Genomic DNA, 17,736 nt, shown 5'->3' with positions numbered 1-17,736 from the left:
GCTTGTTTCAGCTTCGAATCATGAATCTGATTCAAGGCCAGTGCAATCCAATATCAATGCTTGATGATAATTCAAATTTCATCCAGAATTTGAAATAAATCTGTAATTCTTATTATTAATGATTCAATTATTCTTCCAAACTAATGCTCTCCAATCTTACTATTGCCTTAATACTCTATTTCTATACTCAGTGGACATCCATACATTCTATATATAGATGAAATCTATATATTCAAATTTAAATATTCCTTAAGATTCTCCTGTGAATGGCAAATTACTTATTCATTCTCTCCTGTCAGGGCAGTCTATAAACTGTCTCTGTAGCTACATTGATTGAGTCGAGATCGACCTCTGCTAACCAATAACAGCTTGCAGACTGTCCTGAGAGGGAGCAGTGCATGAGTCACTCGCCATTTGATGAATTAAATCAAATCTGCTCTAGTTCAAACAGCCCTCTATGCTTGCAACACCTCAAATGGAAAACAGTTCATATACATCTGAGTAACACATCAATTATTACTTTGAATATCTATTAAAATATTAAATATTAATATCTATTAGTTTATTTTCTTTAAAGCTTAACTTCAGAGTATGTCATTATGAGCGAAAAATGTAAATAAGAAAACATTATTTCCAATAAAATGCAATGATTTTTATTAATTATTATGAAAATTGAACTTTCAATTTATAACTAATTATATATTTTTACTTTGAACTGCTATCGTCCTCGATTTGAGCTCCATGAGGCGTAGTCTCTCTGATCTTGGTCCTGTAAAATATGAAATGTACAGTTTAGTGGGATAACTTAATAGGTTATTATGAGTAGAATATAAAATTTCTCGGTAATCAATTCTCAGAATGCTGATTATGTAGCTTGTCAACTCATACAGAGTGTCCCAAAAATACATACATCAGTACTACCACAACCACGGTATTCTATTCTTCAAGATAAATTCTGAATCCTCCATAGTTTTCATGTAATCCGGCATTTAATTTTTTAAGAATGATCACCATATTTATTTAATGGATGAATATTTTCCTTAAAAATTTAGTATGGTATCATGTCTACATTAAAGTTTTATATTTAAGTTTACTGTCTGAATCATTGTTCAATGGAAATGTGTATCATGAGTAAAATTCAGAGCTTCCAATTCTCAAGAGAATTATGCCTGATTTTGTAAAATCCTATAATAAATTACTGAGATATAGTTATTTTTGTCTTCTAGCTTTGTCCACGTGTCCTCGAAAAAGCTTATGGGCAGTGATATCCTTGCCATTTCAAAAATATAATGCAAAAAACTTTTATAAGTTGGAGACTGTTATACATACTGTAACTTTCAGGATAAGTTATTGGTCAAATACTCTACCTTTTGACATACATAAATGAATTACATAAAAATATAAATGACTTAGGCCTTCATAAGGACATCTCATTTACATTTATGACAGTTTGGAACACTGTGAAACAAGAGAAGGGGAGCATTTCGAGCATCTTTTGAAATGAAATGTAAAAAGTACCAAACAGATTACTAAATAAATAATCAGTTTTTCAATGTGTTCCGTTATTCATTAAAAAAAGTGTGGTTTTAAGTTTTATTACTTTTATCAATCATTTATTTAAAAACTATAACTTCAATCAGCCGCCATTTTTGATAAAAGTATCATAGAACATTTTTATTGATGTCATCATTCTTGTTTTAAAAAGGCCTTCAAAATTATGTACCACACAATGGGTGTTTACATTTTAAATATTTGAGTTACAACCCCTTATTTCTTCAAAAACTAAAACTTCAATCAGCCGCCATTTTGGATACAAGTATCATAGAACATTCTTATTGATGCCATCTTTCTTGTTTTGAAAAGACCTTTAAAATGATTAACCACACAATGGGTGTTTACATTTTAAATATTCCAGTTACAACCCCCAAGTAAACCCCTTATAAGGTGTTGGAACTCAGTTGTACATTAAAAGGTAGAGTATTCTATCAATAACTTATCCTGAAAGTTACAGTATTATATCTACAATACAGTCTCAAAATTATTGAAGGGTTCCCATACATATGACTCACTCTGTATATGTGCATATGTATCGTTGAATTTCAAAGGCTGTTGAAAAACTATGTTTGAAGGAGGTTCCATCTTTGGGTAGCAGTGATTAGATATTGGATGCAAAAGAAGACATTGGAAAAGAGTATTGGGAGCAAGTGGTGAAGTGGACGAAACGATGAGTTCTTCTTTGATTCAAGTAACTTATTTGAAATTTCTCCAGATGTATTGGGACTACTAATTTATGATTATTCCATACTTTTTCATCAATAACAAAAAAATCACGGTTAGACATGATTCACTAAATAATTTACGTTGTAATTTTAAACAATAAAAAATTGTTCATTCACCTTCTCAACACCCTTGTTCTGGCTTTTTGAAGCCATTTCGACGCCAACGATCCATATTTCACTTCAGTTGCAATGTCACCAAACAACGTTTGAACAGCAACTGTAACAAAATTGAATAAGAAAAAATATAGCAATACATTGATAGATACAGTCATAGTGATAGTATATCAAACAATAGGCTACTAAATCACCTTCTTACATAATAGGTGGCAAATTAAAAATTGCATCAATATTATTGAACTCATGATGAAATATACCAATGGAGATTACCAATACATCTTTGATTCGCAAAATGTAAATGCTCATCTTCGCAAATGTTCATCTTTGAATGTAAACAAATGTTTTTTTTCAAACTTCAACCCATATAATCATAAGTCAGAATTTATTCAAGAGAAACACAGAATCCTATTGACGCAAAAATACTGCAAAATTGTCACAAAAAATTCTAATAAAATATTCTCGTATGGTATGAAAATGAAAATATTTTAGCAAAACATTGATCCCCTGCATCAATGTTTTCCCAAATCCCAAAAGCAGTGAACAACTAGTGTTCAAAATTTGAATATTTTTTATAAAATGGGATAAACATAGAACATTTTTGAAGAGAAAATAACTGTAGTTTCATTCAACTATAGGTATTGTCTTAATAAGCTATCTGACTGAGTGAAAGATCAAAAGCGATTGCATGAAATTTTGATTCATTCTAACTCAACATTAAAAATAGAGTTGATACTATTTCAAATAATTTGTAGATAAATAAGAAGTCGGCAATATTTGTAAATTATTCAAAAATTGAGAAAATTATAAAGAAAGACGAATTAATTTCCAAATCTATTTGAAACTTCTGACAATACTGGTTCTGACGACATCAAATAAGAATTTCCAAAACAATTTTGTTTCCAATACAATAAATCAAGTTGGTAATAAAAAAATATGGTTGTAGTTTTCATTTACCTGCACTGACACTGTATACTCAGGAGCAGACACAGTAACGAAGAGGAACGAACACAAAAATGAAGAACACAGGAAACAGGAAAAACAACAGATAGAAACTCAATAATTAAAACAAACCTATACACTACAACTAACTATCTCACTGGATTACTGGAGTGCACTGTGTGATATGTCATCCACTTTGAAGCTTTAAAGTTTAAACCATAGTGAAAAGTGAACTAACAAACAGAAATTCTCGAATGGAAGAACTCTTGTCTTGTCTCAGAAATTCAAAACCAAACCATCATCCCCTCTCTACTTCGTACCTTAGAGTTGGCCATTGGACACATTAGCACATGTGGTGACTGGAGAATAGAAAGTAGGTGCATGTGCATTTGTGTATGTGTGGGGCTGTATGTGTGTGTGTGAGAAAGAGAGAGAGTGTGAGAGAGTGTGTGTGAGAAAGTGTGTGTGAGATGGAGAGAGTGAGTGAGTGAAGGAGAGTGCTAGAGGGCGAGTGTTGGATTCCTGGTTTCAGCCCAAAATGCCACTGACAAAAAGCTGACTTCCCTTTTGTTTGAAAATTGAATAGGGTAGTGCAAATTCCTGACTATGAAACAAAACATTTTTTGTTGCATGTTCTATCTTTCAGCAGAAAACTGGAAACATGCTCCATGGACTGCTATATAGATCGCTGATTGAGAAGCTCTATCAAATATAAGAAGCAGTTAATATTTTAATTGAATTAAAGTTATGTTAATTTCTAGTTTAATCTTGGGAGGATTTGAAAACATTTTCACCAAAACATCCTAGACCTTAGTGGAGTGTATGTCAAATTGTAACATTTTATTAAAAAGTTCTCAAAAAGCTTATGTATTTAACATTTTATCACAACCCCCAAGCAGCGATTAGATTTTTCTTAAATGAAGGATCGCCCTTCATTTTAGAAAAATCTAATTGCTGCTTGAGGCTTGTGAGAGGGATTCTCACAAATGGTTGACTTTTTGTGTAATTTGAAACAGATAAGGTTTGCTACCCAGACAGAAAATCTATTTCCAATTTTTTATTTTAATCTTGTTGAAAAATAGTGACCATTAACATGCTTGCATTTCTCAGCTTAGAATCAGATTTCTGACGAATTTCTCTATACCCATAATATACATTTCATATTATGCAATTCACGATTATATTGCATAATTATATAATGCATGATTTGAGTTTCATTCTATAATGTGTATAATTTTTCATCAAATATGCACTTTATTGTATAAATACAATATTGGTTAGATTATACATTTGAATTGTAGCAATCCGAAGATATTGTTGATTGAAAACTAAAATTCATTAAAATTGATTATTTTGTTGAAATTTTACTCGTTTTTGTGACTCAGAACACATTACATATAGAGAGCTCCAAGTGATTTCATTTTATTCAGAATTTTATAATCTGAAAAAAGGCGAGATCAAATTTAACTGTCCGATGACTGGATTTGGCGGAAATAAGCTGAAAACTAGAAAGTGAACTGAAAATACGAGGTGTTTGGGCCATTCTGTATCTAGCATAAGGAAATTTGGCATGCAAAAATTGGTTTTGGACTTCTCTTATGTATCCAAACAATATACTGAAAAATCAGAACTAGATTATTATATTGAAAGCACATCCCCTTTTTCATGTCTATTATTGCTTGTCTATATAATTGACCGAGCAAAGTAAGGTCTAAGATTCAAGTCGACGGTTTGGCATTTCTCTTAATTTTAAATGTTTATATGTTGCACATTTACGGCGAAACGCGGTAATAGATTTACATGAAATTTGACAGGTATGTTCCTTTTTTAATTGCGCGTCGACTTAAAAATCTAAAAGAATCTTAAAAAAATATTATCTTTAAGAGGGATTTCTTGGACTGTTTCATAGTTTCCTGGCTTATTTGTAAGAGTCTTATTAATTTCACTTGCAGAATTTCCACTTGCCATTTGTGTTAATGACTTCAATAAACTGTAATAGCCTTACTCTTAATATAAATAAAACTGAATATTTATCATTTAGTTTCAAGTATATATATATTTAGCGTATCAAGTATATAGATGTCAAGAATTATCTCCTTGTCTACTGTATTTGAGAAAAATTTATTTTTTCAATACATTTTTTCCTCACCACAAGACTCTTGAACTCTTGACTTTTCAACTTGCCTCTTCTATGAATATTGTCTGTTTTACTGTTGAATATTGTTGTGAGAAGACTGTTAATTGGAAATTTATATAATTTATAATTTAGAAATACAATTAGAAATCTATTTTTATGAAAACTAAATATTGGTGCTATTAAATATTGTTTATATGGTACCTGATATATTTGAACACTTGAAATAAATCTACTGAATTCAGGCAGTGACAATAACAGCCTGTGTATATTTCAAAAAGTACAAAAGCAACAAATGCCAAGTGGAATCAAAATTTGAAATAGAGCTAGAAATCTCTTTTCTGAAAAGCAAATATACTTTTACAAATATATTGTTAGTAGACCTATATTTTTATATATTTAACGATTTTTAATAAACATGATATCTTGTGCTAAAAAGGTTGCCATGTGTAATTTTCAGGAAAAAAAAAGTTATATTATCATCTTTCAACTATATTATCCTTTCAAATTATCCTCACTTTTTAAAGTCTTTAATAATGTAGGGTACAACATTTTTATATTGTTTTTATTTATTTGAACAATAGTAACCCATGTAAGTAAAGTGTTTCTACTGCAAATATTCTATATCCTTTGGTCGAAGTTCCTAAATAAATAAAAAAAATGATGATCACTTGAGAAACCAGAACAGTATTCCGTATTCATTGTACTGCAACAATGAAATAAGACAAAAAAAAAACGAAATAAGACGAATAGTGGATTGGTTAGAAATAGTCAGGAGGGTGATAATAATACTGTAGAAACTGGTTAGTTCCCCCGGGCTTAAGAACTTGCTAATTTTAGGATATTGACGAGAGATAAGCTTCGTGCTTCGTTTAAAAGTTAATAGCCTACATTGAAAATTATATCTTCCTCTAAGTGCAAGAAAACTGTCTAGAGCTTCAGATACAATCATTCTTCCCTTGAATAACGTTGTGTTAATCACTATTTACTTGCTAAAGACAATTCTGTTTAAATCAATGTTAATTCAGTAATGTAATAATAGAGTAATTTTATCCAATTAGTCTCATGTATTATTTCTAATTTCATCTGTGTGTTGTGTAGGCTACCTATTGTGTAATCACATAGTCGGCTATCTTTGAAGAACATTCACATATCAAATGTGGAATAATAATTTGCCTTTATTATTGTATTTCCTATTAAACAACCTTATCTTGTGTTGTGTGATTACATATTATCATTGGAGAACATGTAGGTATCAAATGTGGAATACTTATTTGCCTTATTATCATTATCATTTCACTTTCCAGTGTACAACGTTAAATTGTATTTATGAATAATTTAACAATACGATTTCTACAAGAAAAATAAGCTTCTCACACTTTTTATAGCTTCGTGGTAATGACTTGTTTATTATTTCCATGTTTACTTTTGTCACATAGAAAGTAATTATTTTCGTATTTGTTGAGTTAAAGATACCATGGTTGAAATATGAAAACTAGTTTCTATTCCAATGAACAGGTAGTTGTCAGGGCAGCAAGACTTCTTAGGCCTATGTTATGGGCTATGAATACAGCGACCACATAATACAATAATACAATAATTTGTACTATGTGGTTGCTGTATGAATAGGCCCTTGAGCTTTTCAATAGGAAATCTAATTATAAATCACAAGATATTTTATGATCACTCCGAATTGAACAAACGCATTTTCCCAGTTGCACAAGAGCCTGTTGAATTTTAATCATGATCAAATGCCAAAAGAAGCAATTAGGGAAGTCTTTTTTGAAAAGAATGCTTCTCTTCACATAGCATTCAATCATGGTTAAAGTTTGACAGGCTTTTGTTCAACCGACTCTATCCTGGATGGCACACTACCTGCTGGCTGTTGTTTCTCCATCTCTTTCTATTCAATACAATTTCCTATCTTCTTCCTTGTCTCTCAGTTTCATGGCTACTACTTCTTCGAAACAATGACTTTTGTATCATTCATGAGAGAAGAGTTGAAATAAATTCAGAATTATCTAACGTTTTATTGGATAATTTTATCAAAAGAAAAGGTTTCAACCAAAAATGAATTATAAACCAGAAAAACATTTTCAGAGGTGCCGGGGGCGTAGCCCCCTGCCGAGTGCAAAGTGCGAGTTTTAAATACTAGGCACAGGATCATTCCTTAGAACTGAATCTTAGATCTCGAAGAAGGATGGTGACTTTAAACAGGTACAAAATTATCATATGACTGATTATATATAGTAATTGTTAGAGATATTTAGGTTATAGTTTTCAAAAACAAAGAAAAAATATCTTTAAGGATGAATGTTTATATAAAGTTGCCGATTTTTGAAATTGAAATCAACTTCCTAGATTATAATTATAAGAAGGTAAATTTTGATATAACTTTTGATTAGACTGATCATCATACTATGTAACCTTTTTCTATTGTCTGAAGCTTATAAATTATGTAACTTTAAAATAGTTGTGACATTGGCCATTCATTGGAAAATGTTTTATGTCAATAAATGAATTTTTATTTATATTAAGTTCAGCATGTAAAATAAAGAAATCCGCATCTTTTCATCCTCCAATTGAATTTCGTCAACAGAGGTGGTCAAGTGTTATCAAATTGGAAAGAGAAAATTCTCTTTAATTTGATGGATTATTTAACCATTCTATGCTTTCCATCAATTGTTATAGCAGCTTCAGTGTTAAGTGTCAAATTGTCAATACAGCAACAAGTGTCAACTTTTCGGTACTTCACCTTTGCACATGGTTCAGGGATGAGGATTTTCAATATGTTCAGCTCCTAACTAGTCTTAATGTATCTGCAGAATCAAAAATAGTGTTCCAGATATTGTGTTCAAATTACATTGATAAATGATCAATTATTGCTTTATTAAGAATGTTGAAATAATACATCAAATTGAAGAGAATTGAATCCTCTACAACCCAACGTTCAGTACTTATTTTCTCAATGCATTTTTGTTGAGTCATAAGCCCTGAAAGTGCAAAAAGTTGTAAGAAAAACTGTATTTTCAAGGATTTCACACTTTTAAAAGCGAATATCCCAAATATTAAAGGAGATATCACAAAACTCCACTCTACAAAACTTGTGGGAAATTTATCTAGCTTAATTTTTGTTCAGTTAATCATGTCGCTGAAATGCATTATTCTCAAGATACATGCGTGTAAGCCAGGAAAGAATGAACCAAATTTTCAAACCATACGGATGAGGACTTTTGATCACCTTCTAAGTAGTCCAAACAAAGCTGCGAAGTCAAAAATTGTGTTCCAAACATTCCCTCCAAATTTCCCTGTCACTTGATCTATTGTTGTTGAACTAAAGTTTTTACACTCAACACTATCATGGCTGCAACAATCGTGGGGAGATGCGTAAAATAATGGAAAAATACATGAAATTGAAGAGAATAAGGTGCTCTATAGGCTCATGATTAGCACAGATTTTTTCATTCAATCGTGGAGAAGTTATAAGGCCGAAAAGATGAAAAAATCTGAGCCGGGAGGGTTTCCTTAAAAATGTGACTCCTTCAAGAGCTCATATCTAAAAAACTATGAGATAATATCTATATGGAAAAATGTTGAGGATGAAACTTGTAGGCTAATTCATAAGCTTTAATTTGTATTTGACAAAAATTTCTGAAAGACGAATTTGTGCGATACATGCAAAAAACCAAAATATGGAACTTTTAAACCACCCCCACTCCCTTAACACAGGGGGTAGGAGTGAGGACTTTTGTAATGTTCACCTACTTACTATCCTTAAAAGTGTTGTGGGGTCAAAAATTGTGTTCCAAACGTTTCCTTCTATAATCTTTCGTTGACTGGACTAGTATTGAATTACATAAATGTGTTATAGTTTGCATCGTCTGGTGTTTTATGATGTAACGAGTTTTTTTTTGTGGGGGGGATAGGCAGGGAATCGACCTTCACTAGATTAATTTGTATTTTTGAATGCTGAAAATTCTGTTATATACAGATCATTTTCAAACAAATTTCTCCTTATGATTGCATAGGCTACATTCACTTTCCAGGTGTTGGATTGCATAAATACATAGTGGAAAGTTCTATTCTTGTAGCAATTAATTTTCAGAAAATGATCCCATACTAAAAATTCTACTGTGAACGGATATGGGTATACTAGATACTCTTATGAGAGACTACATTGAGTCCATAATCCATCTTGACTGAGACTCTGAGTCAGTAATGTTATATGACAATATTATATTTATTTGTTTGAGAATGTTTATTTTTTATTTTATAACAAAGTTATATAATTTTTTGTAACGTTTGTAACATAAAATTGTTTTATAACAGTTAAATAGTCTAAACAAGGCGTAATCAAAACACTGATTCTTCAAAATTGATAGTATTTTTTCTTTTTTGCCTCATTTCAATCCTGATTCCTGAGGTATGGAAGTATGGTAGCATTTCAAACTATTGGGTGATTGAAAATGTTATATTCATTATTTAAGTTTCATCCAATTTAAATACTTGGTTTAACAATCAAATAATCAAGTTGAACAACTTTTAACGGGAGAAAATAATGATTTAATATTATGCCTATTATTTCAATAACCATCAGAGTTACTAACCTCTAACTATTTTTATTGGATTTATTAGCAAATTTTACATAAGATCCAATCATTTATATACCGAAATAAGCTACCAAAAATATACGTGCTTAGTGTGCCGCAATCTGTTATCCTTCCCAGTGTGAAAGAGTGAACAGGACCAAGTGCGAAGGAATGAGTAGCAGACGATGATGTAGTAAGCAGTCGATTCTCAGTTAGCCAGTTCCACAGAGAAGAGGATTCCTCCTACTTTGTGCCAGTTCCAGACTTAGCCATTTCTGTCGACTGCTGTTGAAAAGAGGGAGAGTCAGTGAATTCTCAGTCAACGAATTCCGGTCGATGCAGAAACAGCCACTTCCACAGTCAGTCAATTCCGATCAACGCAGTAAAGTTTCATATGGCAGATTAACATCGAGTCAGCGAGTCCCGAGTTAGCCAATTCTAGCGACCCATTGGGATCACAGAGACTCAGTGAGGCAGGATTCTTCTATACAGGAAAAAAGTGTGTTATCATTGAAAGACTGGATTGAGACTGATATAGCACGGGAGGAACATGCTAAGTGGTTCAATAAGTGTGGCTATTCATGTACAATTAAAGGTGTACAATATGCCATGATTTCTAATGTATGTATATGGAAAAAGCAGAGGAGGAGGAGAAGAAACAATAATTATCAGGAGCTAGAAATAATGAAAATGCACCGAAAATATTAAGTGATTCATCCAAGTTAAATGTTCCATCGGATAACCATCTGTGAAAAATATGTTTGATAAAAACACATAGTCATGTAGTGACTGCAGCCTAATGCTTACTAAATGTGTTATCTACCGACAAACCTTTGCATGTACAGTTCGTGCACTCCTCTCCTAAAACAATCTCTGTTGTGAAAAGATTATTTTTTTGTGTATGATAATATTTAACAAAATCAAACTTGCGTGAACTCACTCCTCTTAGATGTTGATTCAAATTTTGGAAAAAAACGCTTCAGCAATGTTTCAATGCAATCATTCCTACATCTCTCCAGTGATGATTATTTCTTCCAGAAAGATTCACATTAGCCTGGAGAGTAACTTTATCCTGAATAACTATTATGAAAATAACGATTCTTGTTTCTATTTGTGATGACAAAGTGAGGAGATTCTTTCTTCCTAATAAGTTGAATGTGATCACTAATGAGATTTGAATGAAAACTGTAATAGTTATGCAATTTTTGTCAGACTAACAAATTCTCTGATCTGAAATTAGTATAAATTGAGTAATTATTGTGAAACTCGTGTTTGTTCAGGTTAATTACTATTTGTGAATTGATTAGAAAAATCTTGTGTGTCTAAATAAATGTATATATTTTGAATATTTGATTCATCAATAATCCTTACCTTGTTCTAGTACTAGTAGCTAATCAGCAACTCAATGTCAGGAGAAGCTTGCTTTAAACAGAGTGAGCACTCAAGACAGCTCAACTGTTGGATAGATTCAGCTTCATCTATAATGTTTTCCATTTCAATGGAAAAAAGCTAGTTTTCTGTGGGGGGAAAATCATTAATAATAATATTCTGTCTGAGTGATTTATCATGGTGGTAGATGATGTCATTACTAAAAAAAAAGAAAAAAAAATATTGAAGCTTGGATGATTAGTCAACTATATAAAAATGAATATTGAAGAATTATCTTGATGAAAGTGAATTCTCACTCTGTAGTTATAAGAATAGAATGATGCGCTTATTCACTGCATGAGATCGAAAAAAAATAGAATTATGTGGTATGCATATGCTCACCTCAATTTATTGTATCTTTACACAAGTAAAAATTTAGTAACAGCAGTGTTAGCAACAGACTATTTTTATCAGTGTGCTTACAACACTACTTGAAATGTGCAATGAAGACTTGAATCATCTGGAAAATCATCAATGCAAAATATTATGGCAAATGCAAAATTATATATTGATTATATATAATTAATCGAAGTAAGAGAATATTGGAATCTATACAAAATGTACAAAATAAGATTAGGAATTGGGATAAACCACAATTGATGCAGGAATCCTTGCTAGTATGAAATCATACATTATTTTATATCATGTGTCAATTCATCAGAGGTTTCTTTCGACATTAGTCTAAGACATTGGTATAGATTTATGAATGTGCAATTCTTTGCAATTTCTACAAAAATTACAACATACTTGACAAGTGTCTATTGATGATAGAAAATTATATTCCCTTTTGATTAAAACATACCAACTTTTTAGTAATATATAAAGCGCTTGGTGAGAGGAGTACAATAAATTATCGCTAGAGTGTGCTTTTCATAATAATAATAATAATAAGCTAAAGCAAGGTAATCTGTCAGTAGTGATCTTGTCTTTAGTGATACAACATCAAGCTACTGTACTGAGATGGATAACGTGTTTGGTGGGGCATCAGTGGAGTCTGACTTAAAGTCTTCTGATTTGTGCATTCAATTAATCATAGATAGACATTTTAATCAATTAAGTGAATACTATTCTGTTCCTTTAGAAAAAATGAGTTATCGATATAAACTAAGTGAATTCTTGGACACACACCTAGATATATTGGAGCGTTTAGCAGAAAAAGGATGGACAAATCTACAATATTTAATGTTTGTGAGAGATTATGAAAAATTAGGTGTTTGGTACAGTGAAGAATATGATCATATTGATGTTTGTGATTTATATGGTACATCATATGACAATTACTGGGGGAATGGCAACCGCCCAGGCTCATGGAAATGTGAGTGCACAATTCTTGAACAGTCTATCAATAGAATTAAGAAAGCTATCATAGAAAAAATGTACATTTAACAGAAGAACAATTAAATCAACTTATCTGGAATTTTTTACGAGATTCTGCAGACGAGACAGGGTTAGAACAGGATTGACAAAGAAAGATCAAAACATATAAGTGTTTGTGTGCCATATTGTGAATAAATGAAATGCATGAACTTTGCTACTGTAATTCATTAGGTTGGTTAAATATTCAAATGCATTATTTTATTGATGATAGAACAGATAAAAAACACTGACAAGATAAGATTCATGTTTGAAAATGTGTGAAGAATCGGGAATGTTGTACAAACCACTTACTTCCATGGTGAAGGAACTTCAGTAATTTGTCGATAGAGCGCAAACTATATAAGTATTGCATTTTTCAAATTCTACTCTTTTGAGGTTTCAGCTTTGTTCGGTTAACATCTACAATGTCTTCTAATTCTGAGAAGAAAACGCGGTCTATCGGGATACAATGTGATCTTGATGCCAAGGAAGACTGCTTCTACTATCACTCAAGATGTAGTACACCTAAACCACAGGAGGAGGAGGAGGAGGAGAACAGAGGACAAAGGAGGACAAAGGAGGAGGACGAGGAGAATGGAGGACAAAGGAGGACGATGGAGGACAAAACAGGCGTCATGAAACAGGAGGAAGAAACTCTCTCCTGTAAAAAATTTGCAACAGTCGACATGCATTGGTTCAAGGGAAATCCTAATCAAATTATCGTGGAAGAGATTGCTATTGTTAATGGACTGAATAGCTTTGCTGTGCTGCATTACAAGTCACCATTTGCAAAGTCGGAATTGGGTGCTAAATTGCATAAGGAAGTGACATGGGTAGAGAACAATTATCACAAAATACGCTGGGAAGATGGGCATTTTATTTATACAGACGAATTATTGATATCTTATCTTGAAGGATATGATAAAATCTTCACAAAAGGTACAGAGAAAGCGAAGTTTCTTAGAAGGCTACACAAAAATGTATGTTGTTTACCGGATGAAATTGAGAAACCAAATTTCAACTATTTCACTAGTTCATGGTGTTATAATGCCTGTGAAATTCATAAAACAAACCAAGAGGACGATGTACCCTCTACTCTGCTCATCATTATAATTCTTTGATGATGGAAAATATGGACTTGTCTCCAAATTTTATGTGTGAAAACAATAGAATGCTTAGCATGAAAAAATGTGAATTCTATTCAAATTCAGAAAAGAAAAACTTAGCACAATAATGCTTTTTCTATAATGGACGAGAAATTCAATGTGTTTATTGTATGCAAGCACTGAGATATCATACTGCCCGCATATGTTGCAATGGCGGAAATGGACAAAAACCCATTCAATTTCTCTATATTAGTACAGACATATGTATAGTTTCTTCATTCGTTTGTGATGGATCCAACAAAGTGCTCGAGTGCAGATCCTGAGTTGGAGCTGAGCTTAGAAAGCTGCATGGATTGGAACATTGTCTGTGAAAGTGTAATTGTACTGGTGAAAATCATTGGCTGGTAAAACATCTAAAAGACATTTTTTTTAAACACACCCAATTTGAATGACATACATGATTATCTTTGCTATCATCAACCACATAAACTGTCTGTGGCTAAACTAATAAAAATTGAAGAGGAAATGTTGAATGATTGTAGTGAATTGTGTAAATAAATTTCAAGAGTATACATGAATGATTCCTCATTCCAATAAACCTTCAATATTCTAAGTTCTAAGTATCCACTAAGCGATAAGAAGTGTACATGTGTACCTGGTGTGAACCGAGCAGAACTCTCGAGTTGTCAGACAAGGAAAGCTGAGATCATTGCTATAGAATTTCATCAAACTTATTAACAAAAACAGAAAATCCTTACTTGCATATTTTTATCTGAGAATAAAGCTGGTGAGAGATTGATTGAGTGCTTTATTCGTGTAGATTACAATATATACTGGCTTTTACACTTATATACAATAGCTTACAATACAGCAAATTATAGATGAATTTACATAATATAGACTAAGAAAATGATTTTTGAAGTGCATATGATATGAAAAAAGCAATTGATAATAGCTGTAGCTAATATTGTTATTCATCTACATGAATTGGTGGAGCTTTGTACAAATCAATGTGCATTCTTTAGAAAGAATATTCAAAACATCCTTGCCACTAACTCTCTACCTCTAGAGCAAGAAACTTAAAGAGTAATATGTGTTTAGCACATCTACAAAAGAGTTTCTTATCTATATTAGTCTGGGATTGCTTTTCTCCCATAAGTCACCATAGGCTTAGATTGATTCACTCTATTCTGTCAGTATAAGTTGAATTGGGTTCTTATATCTTAGAGATTCATGATGCTGATGGATGAGAGAGTGAGATGAAATAGTGCATTCGAGCTTCCAAGATGTATGAAGCAACATTGTTAAACGTGCTGATGGGTTAGTTAGAGTAGAATTGGAGCATATCTTCCAAGGTTGTCTCTCAGTACACATGCATATGAATGGAGGGGAGAGAGAGAGTTTCTTGTCATGTTTTACCAGTATATAAGAGTCAAATATGGTCATATCTTGTCTCTTGATGTCAATTTCATTCAATGAATTTGATCTGATTGCAAAGAATATTAAATTTTCGATAGGTGAATGATCTAGCAATAACAAATAGAGAGAGAGAGAGAGAGAGAGAGGAGAGAGAGAGAGAGAGAGAGGGAGTGAGTAATAAAGCTTCACCACATCAGCATTAGCAGATTATCAACCCATTCTCTACACAGAATCTCAAAGTGAGTAATAATATTTCTTGCTTTCATATTACAGGATCAAACAGTGATCCATCAAATGCATACATCAAGTTAATATGCAAGATCTTGTAATGTGCATTGCGACAAATAACTATTAACTAAATCAGTAATTTTCCTATCACAATGTGAATTTGTAAGCAAGATCTGCCTTCACCGAGTATGTAAGGGTGGGAAAATGAAAAACAAGAAATGATGTAAGGGTGGGAAAATGAAAAACAAGAAATGATCGTACTGGTTTTTGATAATTAAAACAAAACAATAAATTATTTGTACAAAATTAGAATTATAATTAGAAAATAACGAAATAATAATAAACAGATGAAATTTCAAGGGCTACTCGCTTGCTGCTAGTGAAGATTCATTTTGTTGTGGTTATGGAAAAATTAAAACAATGACTCAGTAGTCACCTACCTTTATGATAATGGCTTCCCAATTTGACATCCACTGGTTGAAACGCGACGTTAATTATTAATTAAAAATAAAAAAAAAACTGATCTAATGAAGTGGGTTCAGATCCCCTCTTATTCAATAATACAATTCTCTTTAAACTGCCCGAACTGTGACAGGAAAACTGTATTATAAAACAAGAACAAAATCTATCCCCTTCACCAGAACAGCCGGACTTTTACTCACAGTCCTAACGAACGAGCTCACACACACCACACAAGTAAAATTTTGGGTATTAATATACTCAGTCAATGCCAAACATGAAGCCATTTCAAAACATATTTTATATCAGTCGCACAAGCGAGCACGTTTGTATCAAAAACAAAAGAGAAGCTACAATAATTTTGATAACAAATGAAATAAACAATCTTTCTGTCGATGACAAAAACTGTTCAAAGACAAAAACATTGTTCATTAAACTTTCGTAATTAAAACTCTAAAATCCTGATCAATATGAGATAAATATATGATTCATATATATGTCCCATATGACCAGGTGACACACACCCATCCCGCTGAAAGACTCGTCCCTGAGTCTGTAGTCAAGAGGGGAACAAAAAAAAAATAAATATGATGAAACAAAATAATATACTCGGGAAACAAACGTGTGCCTGATTGACTTGATAATGCTACTATACATTGAAATCAAACTTTTACATAGGAGGTAGGTTACTCAAACTAAATTACAACATTCAAATCAAATTCAAAATGAAACTATGCTGCACAATAACATTGATTATATGAAACTAACTTTCAATATTATACACATTAATATACATTGCACTTTAATTTAATCTCATCTTGAAAAAAAACGTACATGAATATTCAACTTATTATGAAAAGAAAATCTCAATTGACAATAATTTATTTGTGAATCAACATTGAACTACTTCAAAAGCTGCAATAAAAATCGAAAAAAAAAACTTATAAGTACATTATGACTCATAACTATATAGTCAAGAAAAAAAAAAACAATAAAACAGTAAATCCATCAAAAGTAACTATAAACTCTTAACTATCGATTATATGTATCTTGGGTTGTGCTACCGTTACAGCAGATAATTTACACACATACAACTTGATGCCTAAATATGCACAGAATAAAGTTAAACCCTAACCAGCCAAATAATATATAAAAAACAAAACTAGAGGAATTTACAACATCTCCCCAAGAATTGGAAGATCTACTTTGTGAAATATATTGACGATATTACGTCTTGAACTGTAAATTCCGGAACCTTTATATCTATATCAGTTTTTAAAATTCGCTAAAATTAACAAAATTAGGATTAAATGCGGTTGCAAAACATCAATTTTTAACGAATTAAACTTAACCCAATGTAAAGGTAAGTAATGGAGAACCTGAGGTGTGTTATCAACATTTGCGTCACACGGAAAAGTCTTTCTCACCATTATTCTCCCGCCGACCGAAATCTCGCAATGACAGGGTAAAACCACATACATTGCTCCCGGAATAGGTTGAAGATGATGAAATGAAACCCTCGCAAGTGACTGTAGTGTTGGCCTGTATATTCGCGACGATATACTCTCGAAGGCGAAAATTCGACTCTCTCAACTCCTGCTTAGCTGGACGACAGCTTAACTGCAATATTGTTGGATGTCCTTCAGCTCTGTCGCCGCAAAAAAGTGATGCATACATCTCGA

General features: G+C 32.1%; 1 protein-coding gene across 1 annotated transcript in view; it reads right to left on the bottom strand.

Moving 5' to 3' along the window:
- Positions 1-634: 634 nt before the first annotated feature.
- LOC120351867 (pickpocket protein 11-like) overlaps positions 635-17,736 on the bottom strand; it is a 115,410-nt gene continuing 98,308 nt past the window's right edge. Inside the window, exons 5-6 of the mRNA XM_039430570.1 lie at positions 2,397-2,496; positions 635-769 (exon numbers count right to left, since the gene is read on the bottom strand). Coding sequence (XP_039286504.1) covers positions 706-769; positions 2,397-2,496 — 164 coding nt within the window. The 3' untranslated portion in view covers positions 635-705. The remainder of the gene's footprint in view (positions 770-2,396; positions 2,497-17,736) is intronic.

The sequence above is a fragment of the Nilaparvata lugens genome, chromosome 6, assembly GCF_014356525.2.
Source record: "Nilaparvata lugens isolate BPH chromosome 6, ASM1435652v1, whole genome shotgun sequence".
Lineage (NCBI taxonomy): Eukaryota > Metazoa > Arthropoda > Insecta > Hemiptera > Delphacidae > Nilaparvata > Nilaparvata lugens.
This window is presented reverse-complemented; position numbering and strand designations above follow the sequence as displayed.